This window comes from Cervus canadensis, chromosome 11 (assembly GCF_019320065.1).
Source record: "Cervus canadensis isolate Bull #8, Minnesota chromosome 11, ASM1932006v1, whole genome shotgun sequence".
Taxonomy (NCBI): Eukaryota; Metazoa; Chordata; class Mammalia; order Artiodactyla; family Cervidae; genus Cervus; species Cervus canadensis.
This window is the reverse complement of record NC_057396.1, coordinates 19,098,379-19,122,271: the sequence shown is the minus strand read 5'-3', so window position 1 is coordinate 19,122,271 and position 23,893 is coordinate 19,098,379. Positions and strand designations below refer to the sequence as shown.

General features: G+C 37.8%; 1 protein-coding gene across 2 annotated transcripts in view; it reads right to left on the bottom strand.

The window, feature by feature from the left end:
- Positions 1-23,893, bottom strand: part of HOATZ (HOATZ cilia and flagella associated protein) — a 33,922-nt gene that overhangs the window by 2,853 nt on the left and 7,176 nt on the right. For both annotated transcript variants that reach the window (XR_006272043.1, XM_043482119.1), the window contains exons 5-6: positions 2,320-2,379; positions 1,270-1,322 (exon numbers count right to left, since the gene is read on the bottom strand). Coding sequence is in view for 1 of the 2 variants with exons in the window: in XM_043482119.1 (XP_043338054.1) it covers positions 1,270-1,322; positions 2,320-2,379 (113 nt within the window). In the remaining variant the exon portion in view is untranslated. The remainder of the gene's footprint in view (positions 1-1,269; positions 1,323-2,319; positions 2,380-23,893) is intronic.

The window sequence follows — 23,893 nt, the reverse complement described above, 5'->3', positions numbered from 1 at the left end:
TTCAAGCTAGGCTTTAGCAGTTCGTGAACCAGGAACTTCCAGATGTACAAACTGGATTTAGAAAAGGCAGAGGAACCAGAGATCAAATTACTAACAAATGCTGGATCATAGAAAAAGCAAGGGAATTTAAAAAAAACCTACTTCTGCTTCATTGACAATGCTAAAGGCTTTGACTGTGAGGATGACAACAAACTGGAATATTCTTAAAGAGATGGGAATACTAGACCACCTTATCTGCCTCCTGAGAAACCTATATGCAGGGCAAGAAGCAACAGTTAGAACCAGACATGGAACAATGGACTGGTTCAAGACTGGGACAGGAGTACATCAAGGCTGTATATTGTAACCTTGCTTATTTAATTTCTAAGCAGAGTACACCATGCAAAATGCTGGGTTAGATGAATTACAAGCTGAAATCAATATTGCTTGGAGAAATATCAACAACCTTAGATATGTAGATGATACCACTTTAATGGCAGAAAGTGAAGAGGAACTAAAGAGCCTTTTGACAAAGGTGAAAGAGGAGAATGACAAAGCTGGCTTAAAACTCAACATTCCAAAAACTAAGGTCATGGCATCCAGCCCTATCACTTCATGGCAAATAGATGGGGAAAATGTGGAAACAGTGTCAGATTTCATTTTCTTGGGCTCCAAAATCAATGTGGACAGTGACTGCAGGCACGAAATTAAAAGACACTTGTTGCTTGGAAGAAAAGCTATGTCAAACCTAGACAGTGTTTAAAAGAGCAGAGACATTACTTTGCCGACAAAGATCCGTATAGTCAAAGCTATGGCTATCCAGCAGTCACATATGGATGTGAGAGCTGGACCATAAAGAAGACTGAGTGTTGAAGAACTGATGCTTTCCAGCTGTGGTGTTGGAGAAGGCTCTTGACAGTCCCTTGAACAGCAAGGAGATCAAACCAGTCAATCCAAAAAGAAACCAACCCTGAATATTTATTAGAAAGACTGATGCTGAAACTGAAGCTCCAATACTTTGGCTATCTGATGCAAAGAAATGACTTATTGGAAGAGACCCTGATGCTACAAAAAATTGAGGGAGAGGGGAGAAGGGAGCGACAGAGGATGTGACGGTTGGATGGTATCACTGACTCAGTGGACATAAGTTTGAGCAAACTCAGGGAAGCAGTGATGGACAGAGAGGCCTGGTGTGCTGCAATTCATAGGGTCACAAAGAGTTGGACACAACTTAGCAACTGAACAACAACAACAGACTGGTCAGACTATTTTTGACAGAGGTAAACTTACCTTGCTTTGTGTACTTTGCCTTTTGGTTTATGTGGAAGGGAAATCAGTTCCTTCTAAAACAAAACAAACATCAAAAAGGAAAATTTTTACTTCTTGCAATGACTGAAATTTACTTACTTAGGAAAAATCTGAAGTAAAATTATCACAGAGTTTATAATCACTATCTTCCTAAATCTGGAGACTATGGTGTTAGAAATGGTCCAGATTAAGGCATTTGGGGTTCATTCAGGAGAGTGTGTTTGTACATCCATAAGACTATGGGATGCTATTGCTTTTATTGTTTGTTTATATTGTTTATTTAGCATTTGTTTTTGTATGATCTAAGCAAGATCAATCATTATAAAACAATACAGTAAGTCCCCTACATGTGAACCTTCAAGTTCCAAACTTTCAAAGATACAAATGTGTGTTTGCATGTTCAGTCAAAAGGTGTGAGTGGAACTGCAGCTCACCCTCCATCTCCTATTGCTGACGATCCTTCAGCTCTACCGTCTCCCCCCTCCTCTCCCTCCTCCAGCCGGTAACTCCAGCCCCTCTGGGCCAGCTGTTGTACTATACTACTGTGCTTTTCAAGGTAACTGTATTGTAGGATTAAAAAGGCTTAATTTTTTTTTAATGTATTATTTGTGTGAAAAGTCTTATAAACCCATTACAGTACTGTACTATATAGTCGACTGTGTTAATTGGGTACCTAGGCTAACTTTGTTGGATTTACAAACAAACTGGACTTATAAATGTGCTCTCAGAATGGAACTTGTTTGTATGTACGAGCAATGAAGTAGCCCATGTTAATATCTGACAGCTTTATAACAGGTGACAATAAGCCCGGTGACAATAGCACCTTTTCCGTGCCTGCAGAGTTGCACACTCTGGAGATATCTTTGGTTTATCAAGGATTCTCAAATTATCTGATGTCTATGCCCTGCCCCACCTCCAGCATATAGAAGGCTCTGGACCATGGGCATCAAGATTTAAAGGATTAAGCTATAAAACCTCTCAGAGTTTGCCACCCCCCAAAGGTTTGTCTGAATGCCTCACTATCAGTCTCACCGAGATCCTTTCTTCTCTTTGTTTTCTTAAGAGTTGGATAATTTCATCTCTCTTTTTAGCCTGTTTAAAGAGAGAAAAACAAGTGGGTGAGTCTTTTGACTTAATAATAAAGCTTTATGTCCATGGGAGGAGGGATGGATTTTTTCCCATTTTCCTTCTTGTATTTTGGGGCAGAAATAAACAGTTGTTTTCCTTGATAGATTTATACTTTTCATCTGTACAATTCAGTTTTATTCCAGAGGTGCTGCTTTACAAAATAAACTTGATTTCGATCGTAAATGGAGGGAATTTTTCTTGCCCATATAACAATAGCTTTCACTGATTTTAGTACATGAACCATGCTAAAAGCTTGATATATATTACATCATTGATATATAAGCTTGATATATATTACATCATTATTTTCTTATAATAAGTTAGAAGTTTGGCACCACTGTCATCCATTTCACATATGAGGAATGTGAAGATTACTGAGATTAAATAATTTACCTAAGCTTTAAAGTGGCAGGATTGGATTTGATACCCACTCTACTTGACAACAAAACCCAAGGGATCAGCCGTTACACTAAATTGCCATTAAAAGGTAGCAAGACACATCAGCCAGCTCAAACAGCATGCCAGCACGTGTTGCGATGGCATGAAGGCTTTCTTGAGCAGCTTGTATACAGAACAGAGCTTCACACCCCATCGCTCCTCTGTCTTAGATATTGAGACGTGCATATGCTCAGGTAAGTTTTCTTAAAAGAAATGAAAAAAATTAGTGCAGGCACAAAGATTTACCCAGATATAGACTGTATACAGTGCTTCCCTGGTGGCTCAGGCAGTAAAGAATCCACCTGCCATGTAGGAAGCCCAGGTTTGATCCCTGGGTTGGGAAGATGCCCTGGCGAAGGAAATGGCAACCCGTTCTAGTATTCTTGCCTAGGAAATCCCATGGACAGAAGAGTCTGATGGGCTTTAGTCCATAGGGTCACAAAGACATGACTGAGTGACTAGCACTTTCACTTCACTTTTTTCAGACTGTATACAAAGAGGCAAATATAGGTACACATTTTTTTTTTCCCCATAGAATCTACGTATGCTCAGTGTTGGAGATGGCCAGGCAGAAAATCGCATCTGGAATAATGAGAAGAACAAGAGAAGAAACCTGAGAATCTGACAAATGAAACTCATAGCTTCAAACAGCCAATACAGTGAGAGAAGCTTAGATCAAAGCTAGGAGGAAAATAAAACTGAGAATAGACATAGATTTGTCACAGCCAGGTAAAAGTTCTAGGTCATCCATTCAAAGGTGTTGCACTACTTTCTTAGAACTCAGTAACAAAGTATCAAAAATCAGGTGGCTTAAAAAAACAGATATGTATTGTCATACAGTTCTGAAGGCTAGAAGTCCAAAATCAAACTGTAGCAGGGCCATGTTCCCTCTGAAACCTGTAGGGGAATCCTTCCTTGCCTCTTCCTAGCTTCTGATCATTTGCTGGAAATCTGTGGCATCCCTTGGCTTGCAGCTGTGTAACTCCAATCTCTGCTTTCGTTGTCACATAGCTTTTTTCCCTGATTCTACTTCCAAATAAGGTCACATTTCGATGGTACTGGGGATTAGGACTTCCATATATCTCTTGTTTCAGTGGGTCACACTTCACTCCGTTGCTAACAAATTGTGACCAGTTGGTCACAAAGAATGGGACACATTTAGCAACTGAACAACACTTTAGTCTATAATAAGCACCTATGATGTAATATTACTGTGCTAGGGGCTGGGCAAAATAAAATACCATTCCTGCCTGCCAGGTGGTGGCAGACTTGTAGAGAAAAGGACTACAATGAGGTTAGAACAGGATGCAAATAGAGAACTGAAGAGGGACCCTTAATTCAGACAAGGGTGTGTATCTATGGCTGAGACTCAGAGGAGGTGATGTCCAAGATTAGACACAAAAGCATAGTCACCAGATAATATCACAGACAGGATGGGGAAGAAAGCTTTTAGGCAGAGGAGACAGGTGTGCAAAGCCCTAGAAGCTGTGTATTGCTAAGTAATTCAAGATACTTCTTCAGTCCAGATGCAAGAGAAGCTGCAAAGTTTAGGCACACCCCACCCAGACGTGGGAGGGAGGAGGGGTGCTGGGCCTGCGTAATCATCGGGGCACACTGCTGCTTTGGCTCTGCTTCATTCCATTCAAGTCATATTAATCTTGCTTTCTAAGAACCTACAAAGTTTTAGTTTTATCTATTTTGGGACAAGATTTCTATTTTTCACTTGAATTTAAGGCATTATATATCATAGATATTGAGAGAAGAAAAGGCATCATATATCACAGATAATAAAAGAAAAAATTCAGAGTCCTTCAAAAACTAAGCTAATTTTTTCCAGCTATACATATATATGTATCTATTCTTTTTCATATTCTTTTCCCATTGAGGTTACTACAGAATATTGAGCACTGTGCTATTATCGATTATCCCTGTGCTATTATCTGTTCCCTTGCTTGCATGCTTAGCATGCTTGGTCGCTCAGTGGTTTCCCACTCTTTGCGACCCTATGGACTACAGCCCACCAGGCTCCTCTGTCCATGGGATTTCCCAGGCAAGAATACTGGACTGGGTTGCTATTTCCTCCAGGGGATCATCCCCGTTCAGAGATAGCACCCGCATCTCCCACGTTCTTTACCACTGCGCCACCTGGGAAGCCCTTGCTAGTTATCTATTTTAAGCGTGCATATGTCATTCCCAAACTCCCAATTTATCCCCCTCTACCTTTCCCCTTTGTATCCTTTCCTCTACCTATCCATAAGTTTTATTTTCTAAGTCTGTGAGTCTGTTTCTGACAAACTAGGATAATTTAAAAGTATCTGTCAATTTGCTAAGGATTGAATAAACAGCACTTATAGAAAAAGACCTGGGATACTTTCAATGTAGGTATTAGGTGGCACTAGTGATAAAGGATCCACTGGCTAATGCAGGGGAGGTGAGAGATGTGGGTTTGATCCCTGGGTCAGGAAGATCCCCTGGAGTAGGAAATGGCACCCCACTCCAGTATTCTTGCCTGGAAAATTCCATGGACAGAGGAGCCTGGCAGGCTACATTCCAGGGGGCCGAAAAGAGTCGGACATGACTGAATGACTGAGCACATTCAATATTAACTTTCTTTTCTAACTTTCCCATTACACATGTAATCAGTGGGAATTAAATGCTCCCATACTGTGATTACATAGCACTTTATACTTTTATTACAGTATTGATCTTACTTTGCCTGCTTTGTCTCATAGCTGCTACCATGTCTCTTTCAAAGTCTTACTCATCCTTTTATCCTTCCTTCAAGCTTAGCAGTGCCTTGTCAATGATACTCAGTGAATTTCTGCTGAATTGATTGAGTCATGAAACATGAATGAATGAAACCATTACATTGTCTAATACACAATTACTAGTCTAAGCAAAAAAAAAAAAGTCTTAGAGATTGAAATTAAACAGTAGGAAGTTTAGTTCTTAAAATCCCCTATAAACAAAACTAATATTATTATTTTCTGTGTAATAGAAAATATTGGTTAGTCACAGGCAAGATATTAATATATTGTCATAATGCTTCTAGTATAAATGGTCAAATATTTAGTTATAAGAGTCTAAATAATAGTAAGGTAAAATTCATTCATTTAAATTTTGATTTCATGTCCTTTTTTATTATAACGGATTTTAATATCTAATCAGTTTTATAATATAATATAATGCACCAGAAACAGAGTTTTCAAATATGATTTGATTTTTGCTTCCTGGATATGTTTCCTGGGAATAAATAACAAAACTATTGTAGGCAACTGTGTCATCAGAACAAAAACATTGCCAACTACTCTAAGAACTCTCAGCCAGGACAACTAAATAAATTCAGTGGTAAGAGAAAATTCTTACAGTTTACCTTATTAGTTGGAATAAATAATTTACTTGTTAATTTCATAACAAAAGAATTCTCATTTCTAACCACAGTGCCTTTGTTGTGTTCATTAATGGAATTTTATAAGGCATTTAAGTCATTTAATTTATTAATTCCTAAAATGATAGCATAAGGGGGTCAGAATTTACAATATTTTTTATTTTTTTCAGGTCTGTTGCAATATAACTGACATACAACACTAACTTCAAGGTGTACAGCAGAATTACTTGACATAAATGTTGTGATGTGATTACCACATGAGTTTAGTTACCACCCGTCATCTTATATAATTACAAATTTTTTTCCTTTTGATGAAAACTTTTAGATTGACTCACTTAGCAACTTTCAAATGTATCAATACAGTATTTTTTTTAACTACAGCCATAATGTTGTATATTACATCCCCAGGACTTTATATCTTATATTCATAATATTTTAATACTGGACATTTTCATATAATCTAAAGTTTAGTTATATTACTTATATTTATATACTACTCCTGAGAAAATAAATGACAGAATAAAAAGTAATTTTAGGAAATTAGGATTTGACAATATATAAATTTAATATCTCATAGAAGGTTAATGAATTTTAGTGTCACTTCAAGAATTAAGTTGCTGAGTTCCTATTTTTGGCTTTTCAGAGCCAAACAGTTTGGGTGGCAACATATATTAGTTGCCAAACACATTTGGGTGTGAATCCCAATTCTGTGTGATTAATGGCAAATAATATCTTAACTAATCATCCTTCTAACTGTAATCACTATCCCATTTGGTTAGAGATTTGTGACCTTGGGTAAATCAAAGAACCATTTCTCTGGGTATTGATTTCTTATCTGTAAGGAAAGGTGTGAAAACTGGAGATAATACAAACATTGCTTAACAATGCATGGCATATAGTGGATATTTATTAAATGGCAGCTATTATTATTATAGAAAAACATTTTTCAATCCTTTTAAAATGTGAAAAGTGGGAAAAAGAGAAGGATGTGTACCGCCTTCTGTGTACAAGCATGAAAGATTTCTGATGATTCAACCTCAGTGAATTAGTGAATAGTGTTGGAAGGAAGAAGAGAGAAACAAGAAGGGACATCTAAGGTATTAATTGTCTTTTATGCAGTAGAAATCCCTCTGTTACAAACTCTCCAGTATATTATAAACTTTCTTCTCAGTTAAATTTCAGTTATAAAGAAGATCTTAATAGGTACTAAACTCTAAAAGAAAAATCCTTTCTTCTCAAGAACTTGTCCTCATATGAAGAATGCATTTCTTCCTTGTACTATGCTTAAACATTTTGACTGAAACATTCATCAAAGATAGCATATGGTAGTGCTTATTTCATTGATTACCTATCTACATTACCAAAAGAAATTTTCTCTTCACTACCATTGTATAAAAGCCTAATGACTGAATTTAATCTTAAGAATATCTTAGAAGAGTACTGAACTGGTTCCAATTCAATATGCTCTTTGCTTAGTTACCTGGCAACCATCCCAATGCTTAGAGAATCCAGAAACTCTTGAAATCAGTGTGGAGGAGTATTTAAGCACTTTGGCTCCATCGTCCGATGGGTCCAGGTTCAAACTGTCTTTACTATATTTTAGCTGTGTGACCTTGAAAAAGTCACTTACAGGTTTCTGTTTCAGCTTCCTCATCTGCAATAGGGGTAATTATAATGCTTCTCAGACAGAGCTTTTCTGATGATTAAATAAGAATGTGAGTAAAGAACTTAGTGTGTATATGCTATGTAGTTAGTTCTCAAAAATATTACTATTCCTTGATGAAAGGAGCAGATAGTCGGAAAAGGAAAAAACATGAAGAAATAGGCCTAGGAAGCACTGGGGGAAACATATCCACTCAAATACAGATTTAAAAAAAAACATTTATTCTTTCCATTGACTATCAATGCAATATGACACAAACATCAAAGTATGGGGAAAAAAAGCATGTAGAGGAAAATTATATTTACATAAATCCACTGCTGAATCTAAAATCTTAACATAAGTTTAAAATTTTAAAACATATAAAAATTTTAGAAGAACCCTAAGGGAGCTCCAAAATAAACAATCTAAGGATTTAAAAATAATACATCAAAGGGAGAAAGGCAACTAGGGAAGCAGCTTAATGATCATGATACCAAAAAAACGCTCACTGATGAAAAGAGGATATCAATTCACCCAATTAAAAATAAATGGAGACATGGAGGCAGGAATGAGCATAAAGTTGCTTAATAACCCTGGCCTGACAGTGTCAAGATGTGTGTTTTGGGGAACAGAGGTACATAGGGTAGGACAGTTGAATGGCATCATGCTGAGGACCTTGACATAAAGATAGCTCTGTTTAAATTTACTTAGTAGATGACAGGAACTATGTTTCTGACCTCAATATTACTAAGTTAGAACTAAAAAACAGATAAGACTTCATAGATTTGGAAATTAAAAGGCATACTTCTAAATAATTCATGAGACAAGTTATAAATCAAAATAAAAATTTAAAAATACTTAAAATGGAATAATAATGAAAACTCTATATAGCTTGTGAGTTGCAGCTAAAATAGTACTTTGAGGAATATTTACAACTGTAAATACTTGTATTAGAAAAGAGATAAGATGGAAAATTAAGAAACAAAGTGAGAAGGGAAGGAAGTTAGAATGAAAATAAGAACTAACTCAAAACTGAAGGGAGAAATAATAAAAATCAAGAACCGATAACACTGGAAACAAAAATACTTTACAGAGGATAATAAAACCAAGTGTTGTTTTTAGAAAAGACTATTAAAACAGATAATCCTTTGGTATAATTACTGACAAAAAAGGATATGAATGATTAGAAATGAAAACGAGTAATAACTAGAGCTACAGCAGAGATTATAAAGATGATTAAAACCACTATGAATCCTTATATCAATAAATTTGAAAATGTAGATGAAATGCATGATTTCCAAAAAAAAAAAATTTTTTTACCAAATTATTTCAAGGGAGAAAAACCTTATTTACTCAAAAACAAAACAAAACAACCCAATTAAACCTATAGTACATATGCATATTAAGGTCATATTTATCATTTCTAGTAATTATTTTAGTCAATATTTAGCTGATAGTTTGGGTTTGCCTTGGATTGAGTTGGGTCTGCTTGCTGTACAACCTACCATTTCTTGGCTTTTTCTTCTACACTAGAGTCTCTTTCTAGGCCTTCAAGAACTGTTGCAAAGGGTGTATATAGTTGGAATATAGTAATATTCTTTTCTTACTTGATTTTTGACAGGGTTCTAATTGAGAACCACTGATCCAGACCTTCAGAATTATCATGACATTTACCTCTTAATCTGTATTTGTAGAGAGAGGCATTAAGATAAATTTAATTATATTTTTATTTATCTGCGATGTTTAAATTAACTTTGCCCACACAGTTTGCTCCATAGTTGAAATTTCAAAATATACCTTTGGTGGTAATTTGTCCTTTTGCATATTATAAATAAAGACAGGATTAAGAGATATACATGAGGCTCTCTTGAACAGTATGAGCAAGTCCATCTTGACTGTGTCTTTTAATTAGGACTAGGATACCTGGGTGACCATGCCTTTCATAATCTACTCATCATCTTTTGAGATTTACCACTTTGGTCAAACTGTTTCACTTAATACTAAAGCTTATTTTGTACCTCCTAAAATTTTATTTTTCAATTATGGGTTTAAAAAAGAGGGGAAACAGAAAAGATAAAAACAAATTTTGATTGGGCACCTACTGGATGTCAGGCTTTATGTAATTCATCTAAATCCTGAAGTAGATGGTATTACTATCTTTTAACAGATAGAAGGAACTCAATTAACATAAAAATTAACAACTTTAATCAGGGTCACGTAACTAATTAATTAGGTAATTAATTAATTAGGTAATTAATTAATTAGGTAACTAGTAACTGTCAGAGCAAAGGATTCAAACTCATTCTCGGTTGTTTACCTCCAGGCTTCTTTTGCTGAGACTAGAGACTGTGGTACATTTAAACACACACACACACACACACACATGCAGTAACAGAATGGTTTCTTTAATCGATCTTGATTATGAAAATGAAGAATTAATTAGGATTAACCGTGGTGAAGGAGACAAACAAAGTCTCCTCTCACAGAACAATTTACATTCTAGTGGAAAATGTGTGCTATGAGAATACACAGCAGGGGAGCTAATCCTGAGTGAGGTGAGGTCGGCTTGATCAAAGGTGTCTTACTCCATACTCTCTGCCACATACAATCCCACCAATGGTGGAATTTTTCAAAAAACTAGACATCGAACTACCACATGACCCAGCAATCCCACTACTGGGCATATACTCTGAGAAAACCATAACTCAAAAGGACACATGTACCCCAGGGTTCATTGCAGCACTGCTTACAATAAGCAGGACTTAGAAACAATCTAAATGTCCAATGACAGGTGAATGAATAAAGAAGATGTGGTACATATATACAATGGAATATTACTCAGCCACTAAACGGAGTGAAATAGGATCATTTGAAGAGATGTGGATGGATCTAGAGTCTGTCATACAGAGTGAAGTAAGTCAGGAAGAGAAAAATATTGTATATTAATGCATATATGTGGAGTTTAGAAAAATGGTACTGATGAACCTATTTTCAAGGCAGAAATAGAGATGCAGATACAGAGAATTGACATGTGGACACAGTAGGGGAAGGAGAGAGTGACTCAAACTGGGAGACTGGGACTGACATATACACAATGTCAGGTGTAAAATAGGTAGCTAGTGGGAAGCTGCCACATAGCACAGGGAGCTCAGCTCAGCGCTCTCTGATGACCTAGAGAGGTGGGATGGGAGGGGTGGAAGGGAGGCTCAAGAGGGAGGGGATTTATGTACGAATATGGCTGGTTCACTTCATTATACAGCAGAAGTTAACACAACATTGTAAAACAATTATATTCCAATAAAAAGTTAATTTACTTCTTTTTTTTTTTTTCTTTTTTTTTTTTTTTTAATTTACTTATTTTATAGGATCATGTAGCACTTTGCAAAACGTGGTCCAAGGGAAAGAATAGTTAAACTGTACGGGTACTTATAAACTGATGAATTTTCTAACATTTTATTTAATGTACATTAAATAGTTATGATAGGGCTTCCCAGCTGGCTCAGTGGTAAAGAATTCACCTGTCAAGCAGGAGACTCAGGTTTGATCCCAGGATCAGTAAGATCCCCTGGAGGAGAAAAGGGCAACCCACTCCAGTATTCTTGCTAGGATAATCCCATGGACATGAGCCTGGTGGGCTGTATCCATGGGGTCACAAAGAATTAGACATGACTGAGCGACTGAGCACGCATGCAAATATTTATGATAGGACTTTTGATATAAATTAAGTATACAACGAGAATTACATTCCAATTTTAGAATACTATCTAAGCAGAACCAAGGTTCTGTGGTTTTACAGAGATTAGAGAATACTATCAAATTTTTTTCTTGCAGCTCTAGAATTTAATTTTTACTTCTATGCCAATAATTTCAAGTTAAATGCCCAAAGGGATCACTAGGGAATCTTAGTTCTTAGTCTACATAGTCTTAATCTTGAGTAGGTTCCATTTCTATTCTGTTACAAAATGCAGTTAAGGAAGGTTAAAATTACTATTGGTTTAAGGTAAAACTATGTGTCACACTTGGGCTTGAATCCAAAAGGCAGTATGTGCCTCTTGGCCTGTTGATTTTGATAACAAAATGCTTCAGCTATTAATTTACTACCATCCCTTGTGTCTATTAAGTGAAATCTGCTATGTAGATTCTACAAATTTCATACAGTAAATTTACATCTACTATAATAAGATACAGAAATGTTGGACCTCAAATGGTCTATCATGCACTTTAAAAGATAGCCTGAATAATCAGTGAAAAGGCTTTCTCCAGCTTTAATCTGATATTTAGAAGGTAGACCTCAAGGCAGTCATCTATGGGAGTGGATGGAAGGTGCTAGACGATTATTAATTGGATGGAGGAAGAATGCTGACTTGTAGGAAAAAATATGCATGTCTCAGCATCTTTTCATACCTCCTGGAAATTGCCTGATCCTGGCTCAATTCCCAGCTCTGGCATATATAATTTTCATTTGAAAAATAATGGCTTACTAAAATGAGAAAAACATATCAGTCATTACATAAAATGGAGTCAATATAATTTTTCTTAAATGTAGATTTTGGTAAAATAATAATTTATCTGTTTTAAAGAAGGAAAATGTGTATTTTCTTGGTTCTGTTACATATTTTTTCTTAATTTTGTTATATATATATTAATGAAAAACCAACAGTAATTACCTGAAGAGCATAGCTCTTGTTTTAAGTGTCACACGAAACAAATGCAGGAAAAAATAAGCATAAATGATTTTTAAAATTGCTTTATTTATTTACTTTTAAAAAATCTCCCCAGCTTGTTTTATTTTTTATTTATATTTTAAAAGATTTTTATTGGAGTATAGTTGATTTACAATGTTAATTTCATGTATACAGCGAAGTGAAAAACTGCTTTAATATTGCTTTAAAAGGCACTTACTTTTTTTAAAAGCAATAAGTGAGACTTGAATCTTAATGTTGAGGAAAATATGATCATAAAATGAATATTACACTTTTAAATTCAATAAGTGAAAGTGGCTCAGTCGTGTCTGACTCCTTGCGACCCCATGGACTATACAGCCCATGGAATTCTCTAGGCCAGAATACTGGAGTGGGTAGCCTTTCCCTTCTCCAGGCGATCTTCCCAACCTAGGGATCGAACTTCGCATTGCAGGAGGATTCTTCACCAGCTGAGCCACAAGGGAAGCCCAAAAATACTAGAGTGGGTAGCCTATCCCTCCTCCAGCAAATCCCCGACCCAGGAATCAAACCAGGGTCTCCTGCATTGCAGGCAGATTCTTTACCAATTGAGCTATCAGGGAAGCCCTTAAAATTCAATATAGATATATTAAAGACAATCTGACGTTCCTCGGTGGTCCGTGGTAGGATTCCGTGCTCTCACCACTGCAGCCCACATTTGATTCCTGGTCAGCGAACCTTTCTTCTATGGGCTACCCCAGTTGCTTATCAGTAAAGAATCCGCCTGCCAACGCAGGAGGCTCTGGTTTGATCCCTGGGTTGGGAAGATCCCCTGGAGAAGGAAACGGCAACCTGTTCCAATATTCTTGCCTGGGGAAACCCCATGAACAGAGGAACCTGGCGGGCTACAGTCATTGGGGTTGCAAAGAGTAGAGCACACATTGACAACTAAACAACAACAACAATTTTAAAGATATTTCTATATGTGATTGAATTATATATTATTGCTGACCTGGTCCACAATAATCACCAAGACTTGTCCTTAGCAAACAAATAACTACTGAGTCTTCATGGTTTATCATGTTGCTGGTTATACAGATGTGATGAATGGATGAATGGGGTTGACCTCATCATTCAGGTATGTCTGTCCTGTCCACTATGTTGTAACAAGGAGCAGGTGGGGATTCCCCATCTAGATGACTCTATCTCATCTCTGGCCCATACTTCTGTAGCTCACAAATTTACAGGCCTATTTGACACTCACATAGACTTATCATTGCTTATCTCAAAGGCACCTCAAACTCCATGAGTCTAAACTGAATGGACTTTTGTAACTCAGTGAAACTATGAGCCATGCTGTGCAGGGCCACCCAAGACTGACAGCTCATGGTGGAGAGTTCTGACAAAATGTGGTCCACTGGAAGGGGGAATGGAAAACTACTCCAGTACTTCTGCCTCCAGAACCCCATGAACAGTATGAAAAGGCAAAAAGATATGCCACCAGAAGATGCGCCCCCAGGTCAGAAGGTGTCCCATGTGCTACTAGAGAAGAACAGAGGGCAATTAGTAACAGCTCCAGAAAGAATGAAGAGGATAGTCCAAACGGGAAATGACACTCAGTTCTGGATGTGTCTGGTGGTGAAAGTAAAGCCCAATGCTGTAAAGAACAATATTGCATAGGAACTTGAAATGTTAGGTCTGTGAAGCAAGGTAAACTGGATGTGGTCAAGGAGGAGATGGCAAGGGTGAACATCAACATCTTAGGAATCAGTGAACTAAAATGAATGAGAATGGGTGAATTTAATTCAGATGACCATTACATCTACTACTGTGGGTAAGAATTCCTTAGAAGAAATAGAGTAGCTCTCATAGTCAACAGAAGAGTCTGAAATGCAGTACTTGGATGTAATCTCAAAAATGACAAAATGATTTTGGTTCTTTTCCAAGGCAAACAAACCATTCAACATCACTGTAATCCAAGTCTATACCCCAATCACTGATGCTGAAGAAGCTAAATGATTTTATGAAGACTTATAAGACCTTCTAGAACTAACACCAAAAAGAGATGTCCTTTTCATCATTGGGGATTGGAATGCAAAAGTAGGAAGTCAAGAGATACCTGGAGGAACAGGCAAGTTTGTCTTTGGAGTGCAAAATAAAGCAGAGCTAAGGCTACCAGAGTTTTGACAAGAAAACACACTTATAGCAAACACCCTCTTCCAACAACACAAGAGACAACTCTACACATGTCCATCACCAGATGGTCAATACTGAGTCAGATTGATTATATTCTTTGCAGCTAAAGATGGAGAAGCTCTATACAGTCAGCAAAAACAAGACCGGGAGCTTACTGTGGCTCAGATCATGAACTCCTTCTTGCAAAATTCAGGCTTAAATAGAAGAAAATAGGGAAAACCACTAGGCCACTCAGGTATGACCTAAATAAAATCCCTTTTGATTATACAGTGGAGGTGATGAATAGATACAAGGGATTAGATTTGGTAGACAGAGTGTCTGAAGAACTATGGACAGAAGTTCATAACACTGTACAGGATGTGGTGACCAAAACCATCCCATATAAAGATTAATGCAAGAAGGCAAAGTCGTTTCCTGAGGAGGCTTTACAATAGCTGAGAAAAAAAGAGAAGTGAAAGGCAAAGAAGAAAAGGAGAGATATACCCAACTGAATACAGGGTTCCAGAAAATGGCAAGGAGAGATAAGAAGGCCTTCTTAAATAAACAATGCAAAGAAATAGAAGAAAATAATAGAGTGGGAAAGACTAACGATGTCTTCAAGAAAATCGGAGATATCAAGGGAAGATTTCATGTAAGGATGGGCACGATAAGGGACAAATATGGTAATAACCTAACAGAAACAGAAGAGATACGAAGAGGTGGCAAGGACACAGAGAACTATACAAAAATGGTCTTAATGACCTGGATAATGATGATAGTGTGGTCATGGGCCTAGAGCCAGACATTCTGGAGTATGAGGGCAAGTGGGCCTTAGGAAGCATTGCTACAAACAAAGCTAGTGGAAGTGAAAAAATTCCAGCTGAACTGTTTCAAATCCTAAAAGATGATGCTGTTAAAGTGCTGCACTCAATATGCCACCAAATTTGGAAAACTCAGCAGTGGCCACAGGACTGGAAAAGTTCAGTTTTCATTCCAATCCCAAAGAAGGGCAATGCCAAAGAATGTTCCAACTACTATACAATTTCTCTCATTTCACATGCTAGCAAGGTTATGCTCAAAATCCTTCAAACTAAGTTTCGGTAGTATGTGAACCAAGAATTTCCAGATGTATAAGCTAGTTTAGAAATGGCAGAGTAACTAGAGACCAAATTGCCAACATTATTTGATGCATAGAAAAAGCAACAGAATTCCAGAAAAACATCTACTTACGCTTCATTGTCTATGCTAAAGTCTTTGACTGTGTGGATCACAAGCTGTGGAAAATTCTTAAAGTGATGGGAATACCAAGCCACCTTATCTGTCTCTTGAGAAATGTGTATGCAGGTCAAGAAGCAACAGTCAGAACCAGGCATGGAACAATGGACTGGTTAAAAATTAGGAAAGGAGTATGACAAGGCTGTACATTGTCACCTTGCTTATTTAACTTCTATGCAGAGTACATCATGAGAAATGCTGGGCTGGATGAATCACAAGCTGGAATCAAGATTGCCAGGGGAAATATTAACAACCTCAGATATGCAGATGATACTACTTTAATGGCAGAAAGAGAAGAAGAACTAAAGAACCTCTTGATGAAAGTGAAAGAAGAAAGTGAAAACACTGGCTTAAAACTCAACATTCGAAAACTAAGATCATGGCATCCAGTCCTATCACTTTGTGGTAAATAGAAGGGGGGAAGTGGAAACACTGATAGAATTTATTATCTTGGGCTCCAAAATCACTGTGGACAGTGACTACAGACATGAAATTAAAAGTCATTTGCTCTCTGGAAGGAAAGCAATGACAAAATATATAGACAGTATATTACAATCACTTTGCTGACTAAGGTCTGTATAGTCAAAGATATGGTTTCTCCAGTAGTCATGTATAGATGCGTGATTTGGACCATAAAGGAGCTGAGTACCAAAGAACTGATGCTTTCAAACTGTGGTGCTGGAGAAGACTCTTGAGAGTCCCTTGGTCTGCAAGGAGATCAAACCAGTCAATCCTACAGAAAATCAACCCTGAATATTCATTGGACTGACTTATGCTAAAGCTGAAGCTCCAATACTTGGGTCACCTGATGTGAACAGCCAACTCATTGGAAAAGACCCTGTTGCTGAGAAAGATTGAAAGCAAAAGAAGAGGGTGGCAGAGGATGAGATGGTTACATAGCATCACTGACTCAATGAACAAGAATTTGAGCAAACTCCTGGAGATAGTGAAGGACAGGGGAGCCTGGTGTGGTGCAGTCCATGGGGTCACAAAGAGTCAGACATGACTTAGCGACTAAACAACAACACTTTCCCCCTCCCTGCAAAACCCCAACAACCTGATCTTTATTTAATGTTCCTTGTTTCATTGAATGGCACCATCTGTCATGTTCTGCAAGCCAGGATACCATGATATTATCTTTGATACCTTGCTATGCCTCACTGTACACATTCAATACACAATTCAAGTCCTAATTATTTTTCTTCCTAAGTATATCTCTTAAATCAATCTACTTGTTCCTAATCCAAGCTGTCATCACCTCCCAACTGAATGATTGCATTGGCCTTCACTCTGGTTTCCGTACTTCTGGCCACTTTCAACCTCTTCTCCTAAATTTTTTCAAATAAATCTGTTATTATCCTCCCCCAAATTAAAACCCTACAGTGGCTTCTTATTGTTTAAGTACTGTAGCCTAAGTTTTCCATCACCACACTGGCCATTCAGCTTCAGACAGGCACCAAGTTGTTTCTGCTATCCAGAATGTTCTCTTAATGTTTCCTCCACCCCATCTCTGGCCTAATTAAAGCCCATTCTTCCTTCAAATCTCAGCTGAATCTTTGCAGAAATTCTCCCCAACTCCATTGATTGGATCAATACTGCCTGATCAGATGTTCTCCTAACATCACGTGTAATTCTTTCATAAGTATTTCTCTTGTTGATTAGATTATAAGTTTCAGATAAGGGCAGAGTTTGTAACTTTAATGCTTGGTTTTTTGTTGTTGTTCATCATTACAGTCCTGTGTCTAGCACAATGCCAGACTAAGAGAGATTCTCAACAAATATTTGTCAAATGAATCTTGCACAATTTTTTCAAAATCGGATTCTCCTGCCTTTTGACTCTGGAACTCATCCTCCTGTTGATGGCTTTGTCTGACCTTTCATGCCTGAGTTGGACACTGCCTCTGAAGTTTTGATTCTTTCCTTGCCTACATCTTTTTATAAGGGTACAAAGTTTTCAGCTGCTTTTGGCAAACATTCTATAAATTTCAGCTTGGCCCCATGACCCCACATTTCAGTGTATGGCCCTCACCTGTATTAATGTATGAATCGAGATGCATATATGTTGTGATTATTTTCTGAGTGACCTGATCCACAGAATTACCCAGTTCTTCAAAAAATTCTATTTGATTAACCCTACTGGTGGCTCAGATGGTAAAGCGTCTGCCTACAATGCGGGAGACCCGAGTTCCATCCCTGGGTCGGGAAGATCCTCCGGAGAAGGAAATAGCAACCCACTCTAGTATTCTTGCCTGGAAAATCCCATGGATGGAGGAGCGTGGTAGGCTACAGTCCACAGGGTCGCAGAGTCAGACACGACTGAGCGACTTCACTTTCACTTTCACTGCTTAAAGGTGTTTACTAATTTGAACAATAAGGCTTCATGTAGCTGGAATCAAATAGTTCTGACTTTATTTAAAAAAATACATGATGTTCTTTGCTTTGTTCTGTGTTCAATAGTTTCATTTATTCATGTTTTACCAGGTGATAGTATGGGTCCTTGCCTATTTGTACTATAGGGCTTAAAATGCTTTTATTTTGTTCTTAAAGTGAATGTATACAGAAGAGAAGATATACAGATCTTTGGAAAAAAAGATGAGATGCATTTGGGGCATGACCCTATCCAACTCTGGGGCTGGGTCTGTCTGGGGCAATGAATTCAACTATTTGATCTCAAATATCATTTCTCACCCCAAGCATCTTTTGGTGGACTCTGTGTGTGTGCGTATGTGTGTGTGTATGTGTGTTGAGTCCCTTTAGTTGTGTCTGACTGTTTGTGACCCTGTGGACTGTAGCCTACCAAGCTCCTGTGTCCATGGGATTCTCCAGGCAAGAATACTGGAGTGGACTGCCATGCCCTCCTCCAGGGGATCTTCTCAACCCAGGGATCAAACCCATGTCTGTCTCCTGCATTGGCAGGCAGCCAGGTTCTTTACCACTAGCATCACCCGGGAAGCATTTGGTGGAGACAGTAGATGTTTAGAAGATTACGAGGGAAACCTTATCTGTCAACCTTAAATGTTTCCCAAGACTGAATAGTGTTTGAAGACAAAGTGGTACAACAGAGGATATAAAAGAGTAATTCATATTTATGCAATCTTTTAATTATCATTTGCTACCAAAATATTTGCTTGCTACAGTGAAAGCACAATCTGTTTTTATGATTCTTCCATTTGAATTCTTTGACAAATTTGCAACAACAAGAATTTAAATTAGTATCTTGTTGGTGAAGGAGAAACCCACCACTTCCTAGTGGTATTCATTTTATGGAGGAAAAGGAATTTTATTATTACATGAGGGCAGGAAAGCAAAATTAGAACAAAGCCAGGTAACGCTGAGACTGAGAAAATTTTGATTTGTCTGGGAAGACATTCCTGGGCAACTTGATACCAAAAAGGATTTTCTTTTAACTGAACATCTTAGGCAATGACACTGAGGAAATTCCTTACATCTTTGGTTTGGCTCTACAAAACTGATTAACAATGATTCTGAGTGTCCCTTCAAAGTATAAGATAATGGAGGATAATGTTAAAGGTTTCCACTTCTGTGATTTGGTATCTAAAAATGCATCTTTGTGAAATTTCTTAGATTCTTCTTCTAAGCATCATAGAATGATTTGCTTCTGGTTCACTGAAGTGTCATATAGCAACCTGACTTTTTTTGTTTAAGAAATAGGAGTTTCTTTTTTCTTAAAAAATATTAAAATTTATATATTTATTTTTGGTTGTGCTGGGTCCTTTTGCTGTGCGGGCTTTCCACTGCAGTGGCTTTTCCTGTGGCTGTACAGGCTCTAGGGTGTGTAGGCTTCAGTGGTTGTGGTTCCCAGGCTCCAGTGCACAGACCCCATAGTTGTGGTGCAGGGGCTTAGTTGCTCCATGACGTGTGGGATCTTCCTGGATCAGGGATTGAACCTGTGTCTCCTGCCTTGGCAGGCAGATTCTTTACCACTGAGCCACCAGAGAAGCCTGCAAATTGACTTTTGAGGAAGACGTACCCCATAGTTAGCATTGGTCGTACAGGTTGTGAGGCTGAACAGATTTAAACCCCACTCCTGATAAAATGTTAGTTGCTCAGTGGTGTCCAACTCTGAGACCCCATGGACTGTAGCCCACCAGGCTCCTTTGTCCATGGAATTCTCCAGGTGAGAATACTGGAGTGGATAGCCATTTCTTTCTTCAGGGGATCTTCCTGACTCAGGGATTGAACCCAGGTCCCCTGCATTGGAGGCAGAATCTTTACTGTCTGAGCCATCAGGGAAGCCTGATAAAGAGTATATCTTTATTGCTGATTCACAGATGGGATCTTTTCCTTTTAAAAACCTTTAGTTTATATTCACTCACATTAAACTCTGATTCCAGATGAATGTTTATGAATATGTTGTCTATATACATGCCTTAAAGTACTGCTCTGATCTTTTCTTCCCCTCCCAGAAAATGAATTATTTATAATCATTTTCATAAAGAGATAATCAGGTAAAGAGCTTTCTTAAAGGTGGCAAAACTAAAAAGCAAATTAGTTATATGATTTCAAAGAATTAGCTGACTATTCATTTATTATAATGTTTTCAGACTACTTTAGAACTCTCAAAGGAAGAATAATGGACCAGAAAAGCGCTATAAGATTTCCTTTATGGATAGAGTAAGCCATTTAATCTTGATGGACTCAAATTGCTCTTGATTTTCTGCCATGGCAATCCATCACAGAAATAGTACTTGTGATTAATAGCATTTTCTCCACTAACCAAAGTATTTATAATGTATACCTGGAAGATATGCCAAGATGGAGGATAACATTAAAGTTTAATAAAGTACAACAACTGAAAAAATTAATCAGTATCAGTTGGGGAGAAAAGCTATAAAGGTATTTTTAGGAGACAGAGAGATAAATTTTTAGATTTTCATTAATTTTAAGGAGACTGTGAAAGAAAAAAAACTTTAAGTGACTTGATGGGGAATATTTTTTTCCCATTTTAGAATGAAAATTATACCAGGAATTTACTTACAAATGTATATGTTCAAAATATGTAGGAGATCTGCAAATTAAATAGATCATTATAAATGTTTTATTAGTTAAATAGAACCTCCCACCCCCATTTATTTTCTGCCATCAAGCTGAAAATTCTAGAATGGTGGTGGCAGCAATGTAGGGAAAGTACTACAATCTTAAAAAAACAGTGTCATCCAAAAATAGAGTCTAAGTTTTAGTAATTGCAAGGAGTCACATTTCCTCCCATCATATATAGACCCATGAGAAGCGAGGGCATGTGCTAAATTGATCCTAAAGTAGACTTGCAAATAGACTAGCTTTGGAGAATATTCTTCCAAAAACTGTCAGCCTAGAAAAATTTGTCAGGGGTCTATACATGCAAAAGGCTAACCAAAATGACATTATCACTGTATAGAGCATATGTTCATTCATTTGTTAACTCAATTATGCAATTATTTATTCTATCAACAAATATTTATTGAGTTTCAATAGGTAGATGAGCACCAGGGTCAAGCAAATAGGAAATGACCTCTGCCCTCATGGAGGAAAAGAGAACTGGAATTTGTTGAGAGCAAACGATGGCCAGGTGTTTTACATATCTTTTACCAACTGGATGAGGGGGATCCTTATCACTGCTTCTTCTCTATCTGAGGAAGCTGAGCCTTACAGGGGTTAAGTAGGCTTCTCAAGGTCATTGAGATAGTAAGTGGCAGAGTCAGACTTCCAAACCCAGCTTGTCTCCAAAGTCCACTACACTACGGTGCCTGGAATCTAGCAGGAGAGACAGAAGCATCCACGTGCAGCTATAACACAGATCATGACTTGCTCTGGGAGCACAGAGAAGGGAGCTATTCATTCTGTAGTGTCCAAGTCACCTCTGGGAAGGCTTCAGAGAGAAGTTGTATTTGAGTTGAAACTTGAAGGTAAATGCGGGACAGCATTTTAGGAAGACACACAAAAGTGCACTGCAGGTTGAAGAAGCAGTGTACAGTTCCACAGGGCTGGAAACACTTTCTCACACTTGTATTCATACCACAGCTTTGAATTTTAGAATCTTTGGCTGCATACTTGAACAATACCGTGGCCATCAATCAGTATAATAAAATGAGACTCACAGGCTTTGGAATTAGAATACAGGCTTTGAACTTAGACTCAGCCACTTTCCAGTTGTGGGAACTTTGAGACCATTTAAGCCTCGTTTGATTAAATGGGAATAATCATCATGAGGTTATTTTAAGGAAAGTATGAGCTAATGCATATACATTGCTTAGCTTAGTATACACACCACATGGTATGCACTCACTAAGTTGGGTGTTACGAGTACTATATCACAATGGTATCTGAGGACATCTATCGTTGTTCAGTTGCCAAGTCGTGTCCAGCTCCTCACGACCCCATGGACTGCAGCATGCCAGGCCTCCCTGTCCCTCACCATCTCCTGGAGTTTGTCCAAGGTCACATCCACTGGCCTCCCCAGTGGCTCAGATGGTAAAGAGGATCTCTACAAGAGCATTCAATTATTACGTGATTCTCTTAATTGTATCGAATCGGCTCTCCTATATCCTCACAAGGCAGTTTCAGTAATATTCTCTTTCTGTCCTGCTGGTCTGCTGCTTGGTTAGGCCTCTTCTACCCTCAGCAGATAGAGTCTTGTTTATACTGCATTGCAGAACCCATTTGACTTAATGTACAATTCGGCAGATATCACAGGATAATGTGAATGTTTAGGTTTAGCAAAAATATATTAATATTTACCCATTTACCATCTCAGCACATACGGCAAAGGGGACACAGTGTGCCCTAGCCTAGTGGCTGAGAACCAACTGAACAGAGGACGCTGCTTTTGGGGTAGGGGGTGGTGAACAGGGGAAGGAAGGAGAGTGGTAGAAGACAGTCAGGTCATGGTCAGACTGGGAAAGAACTTGAATACCACGCTGGAGAGTTTGGTCTCCATCATGCAGAAAAGCCAGGGAGAAAAATAAAACCAGATATATAGACTGAAATATATCATTCCCATCCCCACTCCTGCAATTTCTATGCTAAAGCCCTAACCCTTAGTGTAATTCTATTTGGAAACAGATCTTTTAGAAAGGTGGTTCAAGTTAAATGAGGTCAAAGCGGTGGGGTCCTAATATAATAGGACTGATGTCCTTATAAGTTGATGAAGCGATACCAGAGCTCCTGCTACTATGTGAGGATGCACTGAGAAAGTGGCCATCTATTGCAGAAGCCTGGAAATGAGACTTCATCAGAAACCAACTCTGGAAGCTCCCTGATCTCAGGCTTCCAGCCTCCAGAACTGCGAGAAAATAAAATTCTGTTATTTAAGCCACCTGTTCTGTGGTATTTTGTTATGGCAACCCTAGCAGACGAATACAGTAAGAAAGCAGCATAACAGGACTTGGGTTTTAGGAAGATAACTAGTTCCGCATGGAGGATATTACTTGATTGGTAAACTCTATACATTCTTTGAAACGCAGTTCCTTTGGGAAGAGTTCTTGAATCCTTAAGCTTGACTTTGATGTCCTTCAATGTGTTCCCATAGTTCTACATGTGTATCTCTATCATAATAATGCATTATTTAATTGGCGTTCTCCCCCACCAGATTATAAAGTCCTGGAAGTCAGGGAATACATCTTTATATTCCTGGCATCTAGGATAGTACTTGGCATGTGACAGGTTCTCAGTAGATATCCGGGTATTAATTAATTAATAATAGAAGAAACTGAGGCAAGGAAATCAGTTCTAAGGCTATTAATATAATAGTCCATTAACAGAAAATTCACTTGTAACTCCTCAAATTGTCTAAAATTGTTTGACAAAAAAATGATAAAAATTGGAAATAGTTTGCCTTTAATATTTTATTTCTAATCTCTTCCAAAAATGAAGTTAAAATGTGGTGAAGAAGTAGAATTT